The sequence below is a fragment of the Etheostoma spectabile genome, unplaced genomic scaffold (assembly GCF_008692095.1).
Source record: "Etheostoma spectabile isolate EspeVRDwgs_2016 unplaced genomic scaffold, UIUC_Espe_1.0 scaffold00006429, whole genome shotgun sequence".
Taxonomy (NCBI): Eukaryota; Metazoa; Chordata; class Actinopteri; order Perciformes; family Percidae; genus Etheostoma; species Etheostoma spectabile.
The window spans coordinates 1-17500 of record NW_022603383.1 but is presented as its reverse complement, the minus strand read 5'-3'; the positions used below and the strand labels follow the sequence as shown (position 1 = coordinate 17500).

Here is a 17500-nt window from a genome sequence, read left to right as displayed (position 1 = left end):
AAAGGAGATCTTATTAAAGTAGAGTGTTAGAAAGGAGATCTTATAAAGTAGAGTCTTAGAAAGGAGATCTTATTAAAGTAGAGTCTTAGAAAGGAGATCTTATTAAAGTAGAGTCTTAGAAAGGAGATCTTATTAAAGTAGAGTCTTAGAAAGGAGATTTTATTAAAGTAGAGTCTTAGAAAGGAGATCTTATTAAAGTAGAGTCTTAGAAAGGAGATCTTATTAAAGTAGAGTCTTAGAAATTAGATTTTTATTGGTTTTAATCAGTGTTTCTGTCAGAAAGTCATTATTTTAACAATTAGGCTTACAGACATATTTATCTTAATTATAAATGTTCTCAGTTATGTTGCAGGGAGTCTATAACTCAACATGTGATCTTCAATGAATGTGTTTTTCTATCAGGACCCATCAGAAACCAGACCCTCCTGGTCCTGTTCTTGGTCCTGATCCTGATCCTGATCCTGGACCCAGCTGTGTGTCCTTTAAGAGCGACCGGTCACATGATTTTCTCATTAACTTTAAAGGAGATCAACCCTCTGCTGGAGAGAGGTCAGCTGTTAATAATATTATAATATTACTGATTCATGTTTTAACTTTTATGTCTCCAGAGAAGTTTTTGGAGTTTATTCTCAGCATCTTTCTTCTTCACATATATTTATATTCTCCATCTGAAAGCTGTCCAGTTAAACCAGTCTTCACCTCTTGCCTTTAGGTAAATACTGGATCTGGTCTGGACCTATAGGATCTGGTGTTGTAGCCCATCAAAAAGCATTTTAAATCTCCTGTAGCCATCAGGGTTTTTCACATCGATATCCCCAAACAACAAGCTCTAAAGTTAGCCCCATGTCAGCTGATAGCTAACGTTAGGCTGAGACAGCCAATGGCAGAGAGGAACACACTTACCTTCTCATTGGGAGCTCCAGGTGAAGTCCTGAAAGCCGTTGCTGTAGATGTAACGTTACGGTTAAAACGGGGCATAAAGATTGGGGCCCATTAACAGGGAGGTCAGCAGGACCACCAACAGGGGGACAGCAGGACCACCAACTCTTTACTGTCAGGGGAAACCATCTGATTCTATGTTGGAATCAACACTTTAAGTCTCAGGACCTTTACCTTGTGTGTCTCTGTGTGGACAGACATGATGGGAGCTAATTCTTCCTGATTCCTCCACAGACTGGACCAGGAGAGCTCAGAGGGTCCCAGTGGGTCCCAGTCCTCCCAGCAGCATCAAACCCACCTGGACTCCATCTTTATGGTCTGTTCATGTACACCAACTACTTTTACATCTGTTCTGTTCCCAATCATCTCCCTGCTGCCCTGTCCAGACCAGAGGGTCCTCAGTCCGTCCATCATGGATCTGATGGTTGCTTCCATGATTTCAGTCTGATTGGCATTCATATGATCTTCTGTTCCAGCTGCTGGAGGAGGACATCGTCACTTTTGTGAAGAACGAGCTGAAGAAGATCCAGAAGCTTCTGAGACCAGATTACCCAGAATGCCCAAAGAGTCAGAGGGAGGGTGAGGATGAAGAGCAGAGGAGGAGCAGAGAGGCGTTTCTGAAGATCACACTGCACTTCTTGAGGAGAATGAAGCAGGACGAGCTGGCTGACCGTCTGCAGCGCAGTAAGAGGATTTCTCTAAAGATTTAACTTGCTGGACTAATGGGACGTTTACTAATGTCTCCAGAGAAGGGTCAGAGTATGTTCCTGTTTCTTTATAAATCACCTACTGATCTTCTTTGTTCTGTATTCATTCAGCAGTCCAGTCCAGCAGGAGTCCAGCAGGAGTTTGTAAGCGTAAACTCAAATCTAAGCTAGACAGGAAGTTCCAGCGTGTGTTTGAGGGGATTGCTAAAGCAGGAAACCAAACCGTTCTGAATCAGATGTTCACAGAGATCTACCTCATGAAGGGAGGGCTGCAGGGACAATGATCAACATGAGGTCAGACAGATTGAAACAACATCCTGGAAACCAGACAGACCAGAAACAACAATCAGACAAGAAGACATCTTTAAAACCCCACCTGGAAGAGATGAACCAATCAGAGCCGTGATGACAACGGGAGTGGCTGGCATCGGGAAAACAGTCTTAACACAGAAGTTCACTCTGGACTGGGCTGAAGACAAAGCCAACCAGGACATCCAGTTCACATTCCCATTCACCTTCAGAGAGCTGAATGTGCTGAAAGAGAGAAAGTTCAGCTTGGTGGAACTTGTTGATTACTTCTTTAGTGAAACCAAAGAAGCAGGAATCAGCCGGTTTGAAGAATTCCCGGTGGTCTTCATCTTTGACGGTCTGGATGAGTGTCGACTTCCTCTGGACTTCCTCAACACTGAGATCCTGACTGATGTTACAGAGTCCACCTCAGTGGGTGTGCTGCTGACAAACCTCATCAGGGGGAATCTGGTTCCCTCTGCTCGCCTCTGGATAACCACACGACCTGCAGCAGCCAATCAGATCCCTCCTGGGTGTGTTGACATGGTGACAGAGGTCAGAGGGTTCACTGACGCCCAGAAGGAGGAGTACTTCAGGAAGAGATTCAGAGATGAGGAGCAGGCCACCAGAATCATCTCCCACATCAAGAGATCACGAAGCCTCCACATCATGTGCCACATCCCAGTCTTCTGCTGGATCACTGCTACAGTTCTGGAGGATTTGTTGAAGACCAGGGGGAGAAAGGCTGCCCAAGACCCTGACTGAGATGTACATCCACTTCCTGGTGGTTCAGTCCAAAGTGAAGAACATCAAGTATGATGGAGGAGCTGAGACAGATTCAACCTGGAGTCCAGAGAGCAAGAAGATGATGGAGTCTCTGGGAAAACTGGCTTTTGAGCAGCTGCAGAAAGGCAACCTGATCTTCTATGAATCAGACCTGACAGAGTGTGGCATCGATATCAGAGCAGCCTCAGTGGTCTCAGGAGTGTTCACACAGATCTTTAAAGAGGAGAGAGGACTGTACCAGGACAAGGTGTTCAGCTTCATCCATCTGAGTGTTCAGGAGTTTCTGGCTGCTCTTCATGTCCATCTGACCTTCACCAACTCTGGAGTCAACCTGCTGGCAGAAGAACAAACATCATTACGCCAATGGTTTCTTTTTAGAAACAAACCTGAACCAACACAGTTCTACCAGAGTGCTGTGGACAAGGCCTTACAGAGTCCCAATGGACACCTGGACTTGTTCCTCCGCTTCCTCCTGGGTCTTTCTCTGCAGACCAATCAGAATCTCCTAAGAGGTCTGCTGACACAGACAGGAAGTAGCTCAGAGACCAATCAGGAAACAGTCAAGTACATCAAGAAGAAGATGGATGAGGGTCTGTCTGCAGGGAGAAGCATCAATCTGTTCCACTGTCTGAATGAACTGAATGACCGTTCTCTAGTGGAGCGGATCCAACGGTACCTGAGTTCAGGAAGTCTCTCCACAGATAAACTGTCTCCTGCTCAGTGGTCAGCTCTGGTCTTCATCTTACTGTCATCAGAAGAAGATCTGGACGTGTTTGACCTGAAGAAATACTCTGCTTCAGAGGAGGCTCTTCTGAGGCTGCTGCCAGTGGTCAAAGCCTCCAAAAAAGCTCTGTAAGTGATATTTAATCATCAACAAATACTAAGATATCTTTCAACATAAGTTAAATATTACAACTAGTTTCCTTCCTGTGGTCTCTCCAGGCTGAGTGGCTGTAACCTGTCAGAGAGAAGCTGTGAAGCTCTGTCCTCAGTCCTCAGCTCCCAGTCCTCTAGTCTGAGAGAGCTGGACCTGAGTAACAACAACCTGCAGGATTCAGGAGGGAAGCTGATCTCTGATGGACTGAAGAGTCCACACTGCACTCTGGAGACTCTCAGGTCAGGATTCATTAACCCGTTCACCTGATGACCATTTAAACTCTGACTAACTTTAGTTGATAAACAGCTGACGTGTAGCTTTGTGTCTGTTGATATGATAAACTTTAGCAGTAGTTTTACGACTCAATGATTAAATCCTGCAGATGATTTTAAACATTATTCTAAATCTGGACAACAAAGAAAGAAAGAACTAGCACATGGCTCCACGTGTTGACAGAGGCTTCCTGTGTGTTGTTCTGTGTGTTTCCAGTCTGTCAGGCTGTCTGATCTCAGAGGAAGGCTGTTCTTCTCTGGTCTCAGCTCTGAGCTCCAACCCCTCCCATCTGAGAGAGCTGGACCTGAGCTACAATCATCCAGGAGACTCAGGAGTGAAGCTGCTGTCAGCAGGACTGAAGGATCCTCTCTGGAGACTGGACACTCTCAGGTACACACACTGATCAACAAGAAGGAGATATTAGTGGAGGAAGTTTTAAAGGAGAACATCTCCAGGAACTAAAATGATAACTCCCTTTGTTAATACTTGATGTAGTTTGGACAGATACCAGACTCTGGTTTTAAGAAACATCCTTTTTCCCTCTTTTCTCTAAGTTCCTCTTGTGCTGGGAGAGTACGGCTCTACGTTCTAAAAGTCTCTCAAAACCCTCTTTCCTAGTCACTGAGGTGCAAACACGATACGTACACTACCGGTCAAAAGTTTAGGGTCACTTAGAAATTTCCATTGCACTCCATTATAGACAGAACGTCTCGGGTTACGTATGTAACCCTTGTTCCCCGAGATAGGGGAACGAGACACTGCGTCGGTTACGACACTATGGGAACGCCTTTAGGCATGACAGGGCTGAATGCGAATGAAAACTACTACAATCCTATTGGTCCTAGTGATAACGGTAGCATGTGACGGCATAACCGTAGGGGCATATATAGGCACGCCGGCACATAGCTCATTAGCTCTTTCTATGAAGCAAGGCACTCCAGGCGGGGCGAGGGGCGGTGAACCGACGCAGTGTTTCGTTCCCCTATCTCGGGGAACAAGGGTTACATACATAACCCGAGACGTTCACCTTCGAGGGGAACTCGAACTGCGTCGGTTACGACAATATGGGAACGAGATACCCACTAACCCGCGCCGAACCCCCGCCTGCCCTAGCGTGCAAGCAACCTGTGGGCACGACTAGGAGGAGAGCACCCGGGTGCCGGGTGCGGAGAGAAGGTCCAGACTATAGAACCCGAAAAAGGTGTGAGGAGGGGCATAGCCAGCCGCATCACAAACCCCCGGAGAGATGCTCCAGAGAGGAGAGCCATAGAGGCCTCCATGCCTCTTGTGGAGTGAGCCCGTACAGCCATAGGTGAAGGCAAATCGCGCACCCGATAGGCCAGGGAGATAGTCTGAACGATCCAGTTGCTGACAGTATGTTTGGAAGCGGGGAGCCCAGCCTTGGGGGACCCAAAAACACACCAGCAACTGGTCTGTCTTCCTCCACCGGGAGGACCGAAGAGTGAAGACACTCAGAGCTCTGACAGGGCAGAGCAAATGGAGCCTCCCGTCCTCCGCCGTCACATGAGGTGGAGGATGAAACGCCTGCAGTACCACAGGCCCCATGACAGTGGACTGCACCCTGGGAATGCAGCCCGGAACCGGGTGCAGGATGGCCCTCACATTACCCGGGGCAAACTCCAGGCATCGGGGAGCAACCGAAAGAGCCTGGAGGTCCCCCACCCTCCACAGAGAGGTGATAGCAAGGAGGAAGGCCATCTTCAGAGTCAGGTACTTGGCCTCAGCCGACTCCATGGGTTTGAAGGGGGCCTCAGCCAAAGCTTCGAGAACCACCACCAGATCCCAGGTGGGAATCCCAGGGCGAGTCGCAGGTCTCATCCTCCGGGTCCCACGGAGGAACCGCACAACCAGGGGAAGCCTCCCCATAGACACATCCCTCAAAGGGCCGTGGAAAGCCGAACGGCTGCCACGTAACCTTGAGGGTGGATGGGGAAAGGCCCGCAGAGAAGCGGTCCTGCAGAAACTCCAGCACCTGAACCACCGGGCAGGTAACATGGTCCAGCACGCATCCTCTGCAACAGGCAGAGAAGACGTACCACTTCATGCCACACATCCTCCGTGTAGACGGGGCCCTAGAGCTAAGGAGAGTCTCGACCGCTCCTGCCGTCAGGCCCGCCTCCAGGAACCGGGCCCCCTCAAGGGCCAGACCCACAGCCGCCACAGGGCGGGGAAAGGGTGAAGAACCCGACCCTCTGCCTGGGACAGCGGGTCCCTCTGAGGAGGGGCCCGCTGTCCCAGGCCCACGGCGGGCCGTCCAGGAGCGCCAACAGGTCCGAGAACCACACTCGGGTCGGCCAGAACGGCGCTACAAGAAGCAGGCAGATGCTCCCCTGACAGACCCTCTCCAGGAACCCCGGGAGCAGATCGACCAGGGGAAAGCGTAAAGACGCAGCCTCAGCCACTCCCGCACCATGGCGTCCAGCCCTAGCGGGGATGTGGGCTTCAGGGAGAACCACAGAGGACAGTGTGAAGTCCCCCGAACCTACCGCACAAGGACTCCACCACCGCCTCAACCCCTGTCTCGACAGCAGGTCTGCACCCCGATTCTGAAGCCCAGGGAGAACATCGCCCTGAGAGAGAGCAGGCTCCGCTGGGACCACAGGAGGATCTGATGCGCAGCAGAGAGGGCGCAAGCGCAGACCCCCCTGGTGATTCAGATAGGCCACGTGGTGACCCAGGAGTACAGGCAGGAAGCTCTTCAGAGCCCGGAACACGGCCAGCAACTCGAGGTAAGTGATGTGCCATGACGAGTGATGCTCCCGCCATACACCCCACGCAGAGCGGTCGTCGATGACCGCGCCCCACCCGGTGAGGGAAGCGTCCGTCGAAAAGATTACACGGCGACAGGGCGCCCCCAGCGCGGGGCCTCGGGACAAGAACCAAGGCGTCTTCCACACCGATAGGGCACGAAGACATTTGTGCGTAACCCGTATCAGGCGGAACGGGCTTCCCCTCGGGGAGAACCCCCTGGAATTCAGCCACCACTACAGGGCCCCCATGTGCAGAAGACCAGAAGGTATCACAATGGAAGCAGCCACCATGAGGCCCAACACCCTTTGGAAGCGTTTCACTGCGATGGCGCGGCCCAGCCTCACACACCTCACCATGGCCAGAGTGGACTCAACACGAGTCGGAGACAGACGTGCCAACATTGTTAACGAGTCCCACACCATCCCTAAGAACACAGTCCTTTGGGCGGGTGCAAGCACACCCCTCCCTCGTCGAGCCTCAGCCCCAAACGAAAAAGACGAGCAAGGACGGCATCTCGACGCTGAACCGCCAACTCCCGAGACTGAGCCAGGAGAAGCCAGTCGTCGATGTAATGGAGGACCCGGATGCCCTGGAGCCGCAGAGGGGCCAGCGCCGCATCCATACACTTGGCGAAAGTGCGAGGGGAGAGTGCCAGGCCGAAGGGAAGAACCTGATATTGGTACGCCAAAGGCGAACCTCAGGAACGTCCTGTGGGAAGGACGAATGGAGATGCGGAAGCATGCGTCCGTCAGACCCACGGTGACAAACCAGTCCATGGACCGGACGTGACACACGATGGCGGGGACGGAGAGCATCACAAACCTGTATCTCCTCAGAGACCGGTTCAGAACAGGCAGATCCCCAGAAGCGGGCCGCCAGGCAGAACCCGCTGATGATCCACAGTCCAGGAGCCAAACCTCCGGCCTACTGCCACCCCTCGGGGCTGGCAGAGAGGCGAAGGCCCGGCGGTGGCCAGCTTGTCCCGAGCGCCACAGCGGCGGGACAACATTGCTAGCGGGCCGCCAGGAAGAGCCCACCGATAATCCGCAGCGCGGGAGCCAAACCTCCGGCCAACCGTCACCCCTCGTGGCTGGCAGAGCGGAGAAGGCGCGGCGGCGGCCAGTGTGTCCCGAGCGCCAAGGCGGCGGGACAACAACACAAGGGGGCCGCCAGGAAGAACCCGCCGATGATCCGCAGTCCGGGAGCCAAACTTCCGGCGTACTGCCACCCCTCGGGGCTGGCAGAGCGGCGAAGGCCCGGCGGTGGCCAGCGCGTCCCGAGCGCCACGGCGGCGGGACAACAATGCTAGCGGGCCGCCAGGAAGAGCCAACCGATAATCCACAGTCCGGGAGCCAAACCCCCGGCCTACTGCCACCCCTCGGGGCTAGCAGAGCGGAGAAGGCCCGGCGGCGGCCAGCACATCCCGAGCACCACGGCGGCGGGACAACAACCCTAGCGGGCCGCCAGGAAGTGCCCGCCAATGATCCGCCAAACATCGCTAGCGGCCGCAAAGGAGGGAACCTCAGTCGGCCTCCATGGGCCAAACACACAGTCAGGACCACTTTGCCCTGCCCCTCCGTCACAGGATGACGGCCCACAGGTCCGACCTGCTGGGAAGGGGAGGGGAGCGCGGGAGCGGTGCCCCGCGGCCCAAGCCGCTCGATGGGGACCAGGAGAAGCCACACACCGTGTCTGGCACAACCGGTGGGGCACGGATGAGAGCCGAGATGTTCCAGCTGCCTCAGCTGAGCGGGACCCAGTCATCTTCAGTAGCAAGTCCGCCTGGCAGGCCTGCAAAATCGCCACAGAGGGCAGGCTCCCAGAGTGACCTCAACCCAAGGCAACGTCCCGTAGCCGCAGTCCCTGATCCCCACCACATTGCCATACTCCAGCAGCTGGGGAGCAGAAAGCCAGGCGGAGAAAGACACAACCCAAGACTGACACAACTCATTGTGCAAGCCCGGAAAAAACAGCAAGGATTGGCACGGGAGTGCAGAGGGGCTCTGCAGGAAGCGATCATCCAGTCCGTGGCAAATCCAGTCCGGGTTTTGCCCGAAACTGGTCCTGAGGATCAAACTCGAGCTTTTAAATGATGAAGACGATGATGACGCGTCTGTCTGTCTGTCTGTCTGTCCGCCATGTTGCAGGAGACGCACAGCGACACTGCTAACGAGACGGACTGGGGGAGGGAATGGGATGGGGGGGGGGGGGTTAAGTCATATTAGCAGCACCAGTGGGGGTGTAGCGCTCCTTTTTGCTAGAAGCTTTGTGCCTGTGTCCCACACTGTGGAGGAGAGGGTGGAGGGCAGACTGTTAGTGGTCCGGGCCAAGTATGAGCTGTTTAATCTGGTTTTTATTAACGTGTACGCTCCGAACTCAGGACCGGACAGGGTTCTTTTTTTAAATGAGCTCGGTGAGGTTTTAAGTGAATGTGAACCGGAGGACTATTTATTTGTGGGGGGGAATTAAACTGTACACAGGATGATGGTCTGGACAGGAACCACGGAGAGCCTCATGCTGCCTCTAAGAGGGCCATGCAGCAGCTGGTGGTCACCCACAGCTTGGCTGACGTCTGGAGGGGGGGCCATGCCCGGCAGAAACAATACACCTGGGTTCACAGTAGGGATAACCGGTTGACTATGGCCAGGTTGGACAGGTTTTATTGTTTTAAGCACCATTCTAATGTTTTTAAAGGGTGCTATATATGGCCTGTTGGTTTTTCTGACCATTCCTGTGTCCTGTGATGTTTTTATTGTCAATATAAAACCTAGGTCTGCACATTGGCATTTTAACACTGCTTTGCTTTTAGATGCACGTTTTAGAGATGTTTTTCTGGAAGGGTTTTAGAGAAACAAAGGGAGATTTTAGTTCACTGAGGCAGTGGTGGGACGTTGGCAAGGCTGACATCAGGCAGCTCTGTCAGCAGTACACTCTCAACGTTTCTCAAGGCATTTCTGAGTCTATGAATGATCTGGAGATATCCATCGTGGACCTGCAAGAGTTCTGCCGGGTCCACAGGAAATCGAGGCTGCATTGAAGACCTCAAGTCCAAAAAAGGCGCTTTGGCGGACCTGCTGGGCTTGAAGGCACAAGGGGCACTGATCCGGTCCTGGTTCCAGAGCGCCACACTCATGGACTCGCCGACCAAATTTTTCTTCGGCCTGGAAAAGAAGAACGGTCAGAGAAGGATGATACACGTTCTGAGATCGGCAGGAGGACAGGAACTGTCCGGGGCATCACAGAAACAAGAGAGAGCTGTGGAGTTCTACTCCGACCTCTACAGGACGGAGTATGAGGATGATGACGAGGCCTTCGATGGCTTCTGCAGGGGAGTGCCCACGTTTTTTTATGGATGACAACCGGGAATTGGAGGGTCTGCCCCCGGAGTTCTACAGAACTTTCTGGGAGGACATGAAAACGGATGTTCTCGATGTTTTTAAGGACTGTTTTGTCAACGGTCTGCTTCCTCAGAGTTCCCGGAGGGCAGTGTAGACTCTCCTCCCGAAGAAAGGGTACCAGGAAAATGCGTTTGACCGGGTTGAGCACCGTTACTTGTGGAAGGTGTTGGACCGGTTTCATCGCCAAGATGAAGGTCATGTATGAGAACGTTGAGAGTGTGCTGAAGATTAATGGAGGCTTGTGTAAGCCTTTCCCTGTGACCCGGGGGATCAGACAGGGCTGCTCCATGTCAGGGATGCTGCATGCTCTGGCCATTGAGCCAATGTTTCACAATGTCCGCTCTTTTATCAATGGCCTCGTTTTACCTGGTTTTAACACTCGTTTACCTGTATCGGCCTATGCAGACAACATCGTCATCTTCACCCAGAACCAGCAGGATGTGGACGTTTTGGGTCACGTTGTCACAGTTTTTCAGAAACTTTCGGCTGCCAAGGTGAACTGGGCCAAAAGTGAGGCCCTGGCAGTGGGGAGGTGGGCTGGAGGTCTCCCTCAGCTACCGGGTGGGTTGTCCTGGAAGAGGGGGAGTTTCGAGTACCTGGGGGTTTACCTGGGCGATCAAACCACCATGGCTTTAAATTGAGATGGGGTGGTTGACAGAGTGGAAGGGAAGTTGGGTAGGTGGAGGTGGCTGCTTCCCCACCTGCCCTACAGGGGCAGGGTGCTGGTCATTAAAAATCTGGTTGCATCCTGCCTCTGGCATAGGCTCAAATGTACGGAGCCCCCTGCTGGTCTGCTGAAGAAGTTACAGTCCATCATTTTGGACTTTATCTGGGACGGTTTGCACTGGGTTCCTCAGTGTATTTTATTTTTGCCAAAGGAGGAGGGGGGGCTTTTAGATTACAGTTTGTACAGCGTTTTTTATTTGGTGATGATGATGTCGTCTGGAGGCCCGTAGCCAGCACCATTCTAAGGGGGGTAGCGGGTCTGAGGCTTGATGCGTCTTTGTTTTTAGTGGACTGTGGTTTTATCCCTGTTCTGTTCTGGCTCCTGGAGGAGCCTCTGGTTTGAGAGGCCCGGCTTGACCTCCAAGATGGTGGCAGACCGGGTCTCGCTTCATTCTCGATGAATACGGAGGCAGTGGCCTCTCTGCTGGGCCTGAGGTTGGCCCGCCAAACTAGAACTATTCTGACTGAATGGACTAAGAGACTGGACGCTGAGGAATCTGAGATGCTGCGGGACTATTTTACTGGGACTGACACCCCCGATTCCACTTACCCTTTTCCTGACATTGGGTTTTTAACTGAGCCCACTGGCCCGTCGGCCCGGGGTGTGTTACCGTCTGTTTTGGAGGTGCCCATGCAAACTGGAACGGGGTTTCATCAGCACTGTGTTCTGGCCGTCCACAGGAAGACTCTGTGTGGGAAGAAGGGCCTGGTGTGGACGGACAGACTGCCCCCAGACAGGAAGCCAGTGTGGAGACTCTTTTATAAGCCTCCGCTGAGCAAGAGGTCTGGAGACCTGCAGTGGCGGATCCTCCACGGGGCGGTGAATATCTTTCTAGCCAGGATTAACGACACCGTGTCCTCCTCGCGTCCCTTCTGTCCCCTCAACGAGACAGTCATACACTGCTACCTGGACTGTCCCAGACTGAGGTCTCTTTTTAACATGTTGAGGACTGTGGGGAGGTTTTTACTGAGTCTGCTTTTATTTTTGGTGCTGGCTACAACAAACTAAATGCAAAGAAGTGGCAATTGTTGAATTTTATTGTGGGTCAGGCCAAACACTTGATCTATCCATCCATCCATCTTCATCCGCTTATCCGGTATCGGGTCGCGGGGGCAGCAGCTCCAGTAGGGGACCCCAAACTTCCCTTTCCCGAGCCACATCAACCAGCTCCGACTGGGGGATCCCAAGGTGTTCCCAGGCCAGGTTGGAGATATAATCTCTCCACCTAGTCCTGGGTCTTCCCCGAGGTCTCCTCCCAGTTGGACGTGCCTGGAATACCTCCCTAGGGAGGCGCCCAGGAGGCATCCTTACCAGATGCCCGAACCACCTCAACTGGCTCCTTTCAACGCGAAGGAGCAGCGGCTCTACTCCGAGCTCCTCTCGGATGACTGAGCTTCTCACCCTATCTCTAAGGGAGACGCCAGCCACCCTCCTGAGGAAACCCATTTTGGCCGCTTGTACCCTAGATCTCGTTCTTTTGGTCCTGACCCAGCCTTCATGACCATAGGTGAGGGTAGGAACGAAAATTGCCCGGTAGATCGAGAGCTTTGCCTTCTGGCTCAGCTCTCTTTTCGTCACAACGGTGCGATAAACAGAATGTAATACCGCACCAGCTGCTCCGATTCTCCGACCAATCTCACGCTCCATGGTCCCCTCACTCGCGAACAAGACCCCAAGGTACTTAAACTCCTTCACTTGAGGTAAGGACTCCATCCCTACCCGGAGAGAGCACTCCATCGGTTTCCTGCTGAGAACCATGGCCTCAGATTTAGAGGTGCTGATCCTCATCCCAGCGCTTCACACTCGGCTGCGAACCGATCCAGTGAGTGCTGAAGGTCACAGACCGATGACGCCATCAGGACCACATCATCTGCAAAAAGCAGCGATGAGATCCCGAGCCCACCAAACTGCAACCCTCCCCGCCCCGACTACGCCTCGATATCCTGTCCATATATTACAAACAGGATTGGTGACAAAGCGCAGCCCTGGCGGAGGCCAACCCTCACCTGGAACGAGTCCGACTTACTGCCGAGAAACCGGACACAGCTCTCGCTTTGGTCATACAGAGATTGGATGGCCCTGAGAAGGGACCCCCTCACCCCATATTCCCGCAGCACCTCCCACAATTTCTCCCGGGGGACCGGTCATACGCCTTCTCCAGATCCACAAAACACATGTAGACTGGTTGGGCATACTCCCAGGCCCCTCCAGGATCCTTGCGAGAGTAAAGATCTGATCCGTTGTTCCACGGCCAGGACGGAATCCGCATTGTTCCTCTTCAATCCGAGGTTTGACTATCGGCCGAACCCTCCTTTCCAGCACCTTGGAGTAGACTTTACCGGGGAGGCTGAGAAGTGTGATACCCCTGTAGTTGGCACACACCCTCTGGTCCCCCTTTTTGAAGAGGGGAACCACCACCCCGGTCTGCCACTCCTTAGGCACCGTCCCAAACTTCCACGCAATGTTGAAGAGGCGTGTCAACCAAGACAGCCCCTCCACACCCAGAGCTTTCAGCATTTCTGGACGGATGTCATCAATCCCTGGGGCTTTGCCGCTGTGGAGTTGTTTGACTACCACAGCGACTTCCGCCAGGGAAATTGACGACAATCCCCCATCATCCTCCAGCTCTGCCTCCACCACAGAGGGCGTGTCAGAGGGCGTGTTGATCTATTGAAGCAGAAAAAAACCAAGTGGACAACGTGTCCGGACGAGCATTGACAGACAGGTTTGTCTGTCTGGTGAAGGCCAGGGTGTGGGTGGACTTCCGGTTCCTGTCTCTGATGAGGGACGTTCAGGGTTTTGTGGACCAGTGGTGTTTCACCACGGCGGTGTGTTCTGTGCAGGGGGGGGAGCTCGTCTTCCACTCTGTGTTTCTGTGTTAGTGTCTGATATTAATATTTATTTTGTGCGTTTGTGAAGCGATGACATGTTGGTGAAGATTTGGAGAATGTCTTATTTATTTGGTAAATAAATGTTTCTTAAAAATCTAAAATCTCTCTCCCTCGGTTTTTCTCTCTTTCTGTCTCTCTCTGTCTGTCTCTTCCAGCTGATGTCCTCATTATGTAACATGTAGTCTATGATGAAGACATCATTTTGATGGTGGACACATCAAATGTCCCGATGTCCTAAAGAGTAAAAGGTTAGATCCCAGGGAAGAAGTTAAAGGAAATTAAACTGAATAAAAAATTAGAATTGATTGACGGCCCAAATATGAATATAAAATGAGGAAATCCCAGCGCTCCATTAGACCAGAACCCAGCGCTCCATTAGACCAGAACCCAGCGCTCCATTAGACCAGAACCCAGCGCTCCATTAGACCAGAACCCAGCGCTCCATTAGACCAGAACCCAGCTGTGTGGGAGAGTGATGTAATGCCCCCCCCCCCCCCTCCTTTCAGGGTGGAGCCTGCTGGAGTCAGATGGTTGACACCAGGTCTGAGGAAGTGTAAGTGTGTTTTTCATTTCATTCATCAGACTGTGACATCACTCCTTCAACCCTGTGATGTCATCACCAAAGAGCTGATTGGTTAATAACTGCAGCTGTGTTGTGTCTCCTTCTCTCCGTCAGATTCCTGTGAACTCACAGTTGACACCAACACGGTGCACAGGAAACTCAAACTGTCTCACACAACAGGACGGTGACCCATGTGGAGGAGGATCAGCCATATCCTGGTCATCCAGAGAGGTTTGAGACCTGGGAACAGCTGCTGTGTAGAGATGGTCTGACTGGTCGCTGTTACTGGGAGGTCCAGACCAGAGGATGGGTTGAGATATCAGTGAGTACAGAGGAATCAGGAGGAAAGGAGGCAGTGGAGATGTGGGTTTGGATGTAATGATCAGTCCTGGAGTCTGGTATGCTCTGATGGTCGTTACTATGTCTGGCACAATAACGGAGAAACCTCCGTCTCCGTCCCCTGTGTCTCTGGTAGAGTAGCAGTGTATGTGGACTGTCCTGCTGGCTATCTGTCCTTCTACACAGTCTCCTCTGACTCACTGATCCACCTCCACACCTTCAACACCTCAGTCACTCAGACTCTCTATCCTGGATTCAGGATGTGGTCTAGTGGCTCCTCAGTGTCTCTGTGTCCTGTGTTGGACTGAGAGTCTCCTTCTGTCTGTCACTGCTGATCAGCTGAGTGTATAGAACTTGGACAGACTAGAGAACTATTATTCATTGTGCCGATGTGCTGCAAAAGCAGCACATCGGCACAATGTCTATTATCGCCCATACTTATTATTATTCTTCCGCCAGATTTTCGTCCCGCTACTAGTCCCGGAGCGTTGCCAACACGCGCACACAAAATAGATCAAAACGTGTGTAATGATCGGGAATGGCGGGCTATGACTTTTCTAAGGGATTTGCCACGCGATTTTCACGTAATCGGCAAAAAACGGCAGAATATGTCTCATAGACTTGAATGGGAAATGTTCGGGAAATCTCTCAACATCGCTCCAAACCCCCCCTCTTTGGGACCGTGCTGTGTCTCCATACTTTAACGTAGAAACATGATTAAAAGTTTAAAGCCGAAGACAAGACTTTGGTGTTTATTGGGCTGAATGGGCGTTCAGATATCAAGCACGGTTTCTCCAGAATCCCAGTTTACGTATCGTCCCGTTTTCAGACCGGCTCAGATTTTCCAATGTGTGTGTATGTGGCGGAATGTTCGGAGCTAGAGTGGAGGACAGAGTGGGGGGATTAAATTAATCATCTTGGTTTTCTCTCTATAACTTGCTCCCACGCCAACAATTCTAACTTGTCATGGACAATTTATACATCAACACATAGGTATTCTTGTCTAGTTTCAGCCAATGTGCTCATGTATGCGATATGAATTACATTTTTTGCTCAGCGACCTTTCAAATGACAAGAGTTCCTAATCTTCTTCCATCCACGGCCATGTTAAACATCGTCCACATTCTGAGCAGAACGCAGAGCGAAGACCTTTTTACATCGCTGATACGCCCACATTATAACTTTATCTACGTTAATTGTATATCAATACGTTCACAAAGGCCTTCTGGTGCCCACGAGAATGTTATTTATTGATAGCTAGTATCCCTTTGATGATATGATCATTTGTTTGAGAGCTGGTTCAGTGTCTGAATAGCTGGTGACAGCAGGTGACAGGTGCAGTCGTTAACTGATTACAGATCAAAGAGATGACATCACAGAGATGAAGGCTTCCTATTGGTCCTTAGTAACCAGGCAACCATACTCTGTATGTCTGTCGACATCTATCTGTCCCCTCTCTCTCACACCACACACACACACACACAAACACACGTCCTAACGTTTTAAATGGGTTTTAAAGAGTTATCTCTGAAGGGTTAAGACACTTATTATTTTGTATTAAGTTTTATTGCTATTGCATGTGCACCAAGTAGGAGGCACACTGATAAAATTTCTGCGGAATTTTCTAGTTATATTATTATTAAGAAGTCTTTTTAACAAATACCTTTAAAGGTGTTGAGTGTAATAAAGGGGACCCTTCCAGACCTCCTCCTGCTTTACTACTGGACCATCCATCTTTCTTTAGTTCTGGGACTTATTTTTCCAAATCCAGATCTTTTGGTTCCATCAGTGGCTGTTGAATCATTCCAAATAAGAAGAAACCAGATATAGACCGTCTGTCATGGTGGGGGGTTCTGTTGTAGTTCTTCTGTTATATTTGTAGTTTCTCTGCTCTCCCATGTGATGTCTTGTTTAACTTCCTGTCTCCTGCTTTCCACCTGTGTGATCACCTACCCCCCCCACCTGTCTCCCTATCTTGTGTTAAGTCCAGTCTTTCCTTTCCTCCTGTGGGGGGGTCTGTGGTCCTTCCAGTAGTTTTTCCCTGGTCCCGTGTTCTATGTTCCTGATTCCCGGGGATTTTGGACGACTGCCTGTTTTTCCCGTTGCCGGCCGGTTCCTGGACCCTGTTGCTGGAAGTTTTATTGGTGCTTTAATAAAACCGTTGACTTTCCTCCCTGAGTCCTCTGGGGCTCCGTCTCCTGGGGGGCTCGGAGAGGAGAGGAACATCATAATAATCATGTTAAAGATAGTTAGTCTTTGTAGTTCTCTTAAACATGGAGATGTAGTCTAGCAATAGGATTCTAGTTCTCCATATGCACAGATCCTTACTACCATCTTACCTGGGATATTTCACAATCATCACAACTATGCAGAGAGAAGATCTCACATCTGGAAATATTCAATCTGAACCCTCAGACCTGGAGAAACTGGTCTATCCAGGTCATAGAGTCAAAACACTGCTTCTGGTCTTCTATCTATATATCTCTAATATATGCAATATTATGATATGTGTCATATACATAAAGTGTAAATAAAGTGTAATATCATCTGCAACGTGTGTCTGTGTGTTGTGTGAATGTGTATTATAAAGGATGTAGTATTACTACATCACTACATCACAGTACTATGAACCATCCAGATAAAGGATGTAGTATTACTACATCACTACATCACGTACTATGAAACCATCCAGAAAAGGATGTAGTATTATACATCACTACATCACAGTACTATGGAACCATCCAGATAAAGGATGTAGTATTACTACTCACTACCCACAGTAATATGACACCATCCAGATAAAGGATGTAGTATACTACATTACTACATCACAGTATATGAAACCATCCAGATAAAGGATGTAGTATTACTACATCACTACATCACAGTACTATGAAACCATCCAGATAAAGGATGTAGTATTACTACATCACTACATCAC

At 51.0% G+C, this 17500-nt stretch overlaps 2 protein-coding genes across 3 annotated transcripts in view; both read left to right on the top strand.

The window, feature by feature from the left end:
* Window positions 1–1945, top strand: part of LOC116678093 (uncharacterized) — a 5972-nt gene extending 4027 nt beyond the window's left edge. Inside the window, exons 3-6 of the mRNA XM_032508171.1 lie at window positions 403–549; window positions 1174–1255; window positions 1416–1619; window positions 1769–1945. Of these exons, the coding sequence (XP_032364062.1) occupies window positions 403–549; window positions 1174–1255; window positions 1416–1619; window positions 1769–1930 (595 nt within the window). The 3' untranslated portion in view covers window positions 1931–1945. The remainder of the gene's footprint in view (window positions 1–402; window positions 550–1173; window positions 1256–1415; window positions 1620–1768) is intronic.
* LOC116678094 (stonustoxin subunit beta-like) overlaps window positions 1–14924 on the top strand; it is a 23235-nt gene extending 8311 nt beyond the window's left edge. Inside the window, exons 3-4 of one of the 2 annotated variants that reach the window (XM_032508172.1) lie at window positions 2497–2501; window positions 14831–14901. The gene's annotated coding sequence lies outside the window, so the exon portion shown is untranslated. Of the gene's footprint in view, window positions 1–2496; window positions 2502–14830 lie in introns of both variants that reach the window. The other variant, XM_032508173.1, reaches the window with a different exon arrangement.
* Window positions 14925–17500: the final 2576 nt, after the last annotated feature.